This window comes from Seriola lalandi, unplaced genomic scaffold, assembly GCF_002814215.2.
Source record: "Seriola lalandi dorsalis isolate HSWRI2012SDOR001 ecotype SW California unplaced genomic scaffold, Sedor1 jcf7180002054505, whole genome shotgun sequence".
Lineage (NCBI taxonomy): Eukaryota > Metazoa > Chordata > Actinopteri > Carangiformes > Carangidae > Seriola > Seriola lalandi.
Genome location: NW_019525058.1, coordinates 8,166 through 10,048, shown reverse-complemented (window position 1 = coordinate 10,048; position 1,883 = coordinate 8,166). Strand labels below are relative to the sequence as shown.

The 1,883-nt window shown below is 44.7% G+C and overlaps 1 protein-coding gene across 1 annotated transcript in view; it reads right to left on the bottom strand.

The window, feature by feature from the left end:
• LOC111660083 (uncharacterized) overlaps positions 1–1,197 on the bottom strand; it is a 10,730-nt gene extending 9,533 nt beyond the window's left edge. Inside the window, exons 1-3 of the mRNA XM_087175829.1 lie at positions 1,095–1,197; positions 938–996; positions 4–848 (exon numbers count right to left, since the gene is read on the bottom strand). Of these exons, the coding sequence (XP_087031955.1) occupies positions 4–848; positions 938–996; positions 1,095–1,117 (927 nt within the window). The 5' untranslated portion in view covers positions 1,118–1,197. The remainder of the gene's footprint in view (positions 1–3; positions 849–937; positions 997–1,094) is intronic.
• Positions 1,198–1,883: the final 686 nt, after the last annotated feature.

Sequence of the window (1,883 nt, the reverse complement as noted above, 5' to 3'; positions counted from 1 at the left end):
CACACGGTTTGAAGTGGGGTTGTAGCTTCCTTGGGCACTTCCTCCAGCAGCAGGAAACAGCTTGCTCTGGTACAGGTTTCCAGCTTCAGCCTGACTGGGGTTATAGCTAGCTCTCGCATTCTGAGTGGAGGAGAAACTGGAGGGTTTTGACGCCTTAGAGCGACGCTGTGAGGACACTCTTCTGGCAGGGCCAGTGGCTGATGTTTGCATCCTCTCAGAGTACTGCAGCAGAGGAGGAGGAACACCTGCACTGAACAGGCTGGACGATGAAGAGAAGCCTCCCTGTCCATAGCGGGCTGGTGTTTTGGCAGCAGCACTTCGAGGTGTCTGTGCTGCAGACTGGTGGGAGGACGACGAGTCGTAGCCTCTCTCCCTAGAAGGACTCTGACCAGATACAGAACTGCCGGGAAGATACTGGCTAGTACGTTGCGTACCCTGCTGAGCTTTCCAAGCTCTCGCACCACCATTCTGGTTCTCATTGTACTTACTCACAGAGGTTCCACTAGCAATAGCAGTAGAGAGGCCAAATGAGTGTTTCGGAGCATTCACCTCTTTCGTGTTTGTCGTTCTCCAGTTTGGTCTTGAGGCCGAGCTGCTCTGCACCAGCCTGACTGAAGCGTGGCCGCCCTGCGCTGGCTGCGAGACAGTTTGTGCGTAGCCACCACTGGAGAGTCTCTGGTTATTGTAACCGCCGCTAGCTGAGGTCTTTGAATTGAAGCTGCGGGCCGGAGAAATGGAGTCTTGTCTGAATTGATCCTGGGGATAGCTGCCACCGAGCCTTCGCAGGCCGCTGTCCTGTTGCACGAAGCCAACATATGCGTCGCCATTTTGTCTCTTGGAGCTTTGAGCTGCAAAGAGAAAACAGCAAGTTTAGATCCACAAACTAATAAAAAAAATCAGTGTTAAATGATGGTGACGCACTGGTGTTTCTGCTCACCTTGTGTGGCCCATAAACAGCGTACATGCTCTGCTTGAACTAAACAAATCAGCAAGATCCTGCACAGAAAAAACAACATCAAGGTCAGAAGAAATTGGGTCAACAGCAACATTACAAACACTTAAAATAGCTGTTAAAAAAAAAGAAAAAGTCTTACCCCAGATGAACTCCACAAGCCATTTCTGTTTGAAACACACACACAGCTTGGTCAAAGCAACGGTAGCCCACCTGCCCTGAAGCTACTTGCTCTGCATGTGTGTGCAGCATGAGAGGCAGCATTTATTGCAGCCTGCATCCAATCACTGCTTAATGAACTGATTGTCTGCAGGCCGTCGTTAATATGTTTATTAGATAACATGGCACATGGTAAAAAAAAAAAAAAAATTGACATCTTCAAAACAACTTATAGTGTCACAGAAAATAGCAACAAGTCAACAATGATGTAATAAAAGTTTAGTGTATTTCCCTGAGGCAACAAGCCATGCTGTCTTGGGTTTTTAAATTGTACAATCTGAAATATAAACAACTTTAAAAGTGAATTAATTTCAAATAATATAAACAAATAGAATAAAATAAAATAATCACTATATACATATATATAAATAACTAATAAATAAACAAAACAAAAATTTAAAAAGGACCGTTTGAGTCCTTTCTGTTCTAGTTCCTTTTTGATTTAAGAAGCATCCCTTTGCCCTTTTCCCCTGTTATAGTTATTCCCACTTTGTTTACCTTTCTTACCCTCCTTACCATCTAATAAATTTAACTTAATCAAACCCAACGGGTTATGTTGCTTCTTTACTTTGCAGCCAGTACATGTGGTTCATCTTATATTTCAGTGGGCTCCTTCCTAACCTGAAGGTGTGGCGCCCTCATGTGGTCAGAACAGCAAAGTACAGCCAATTAACCGACTATGGGTCTTAGATATGTTCAGTGGAGGAAGTCG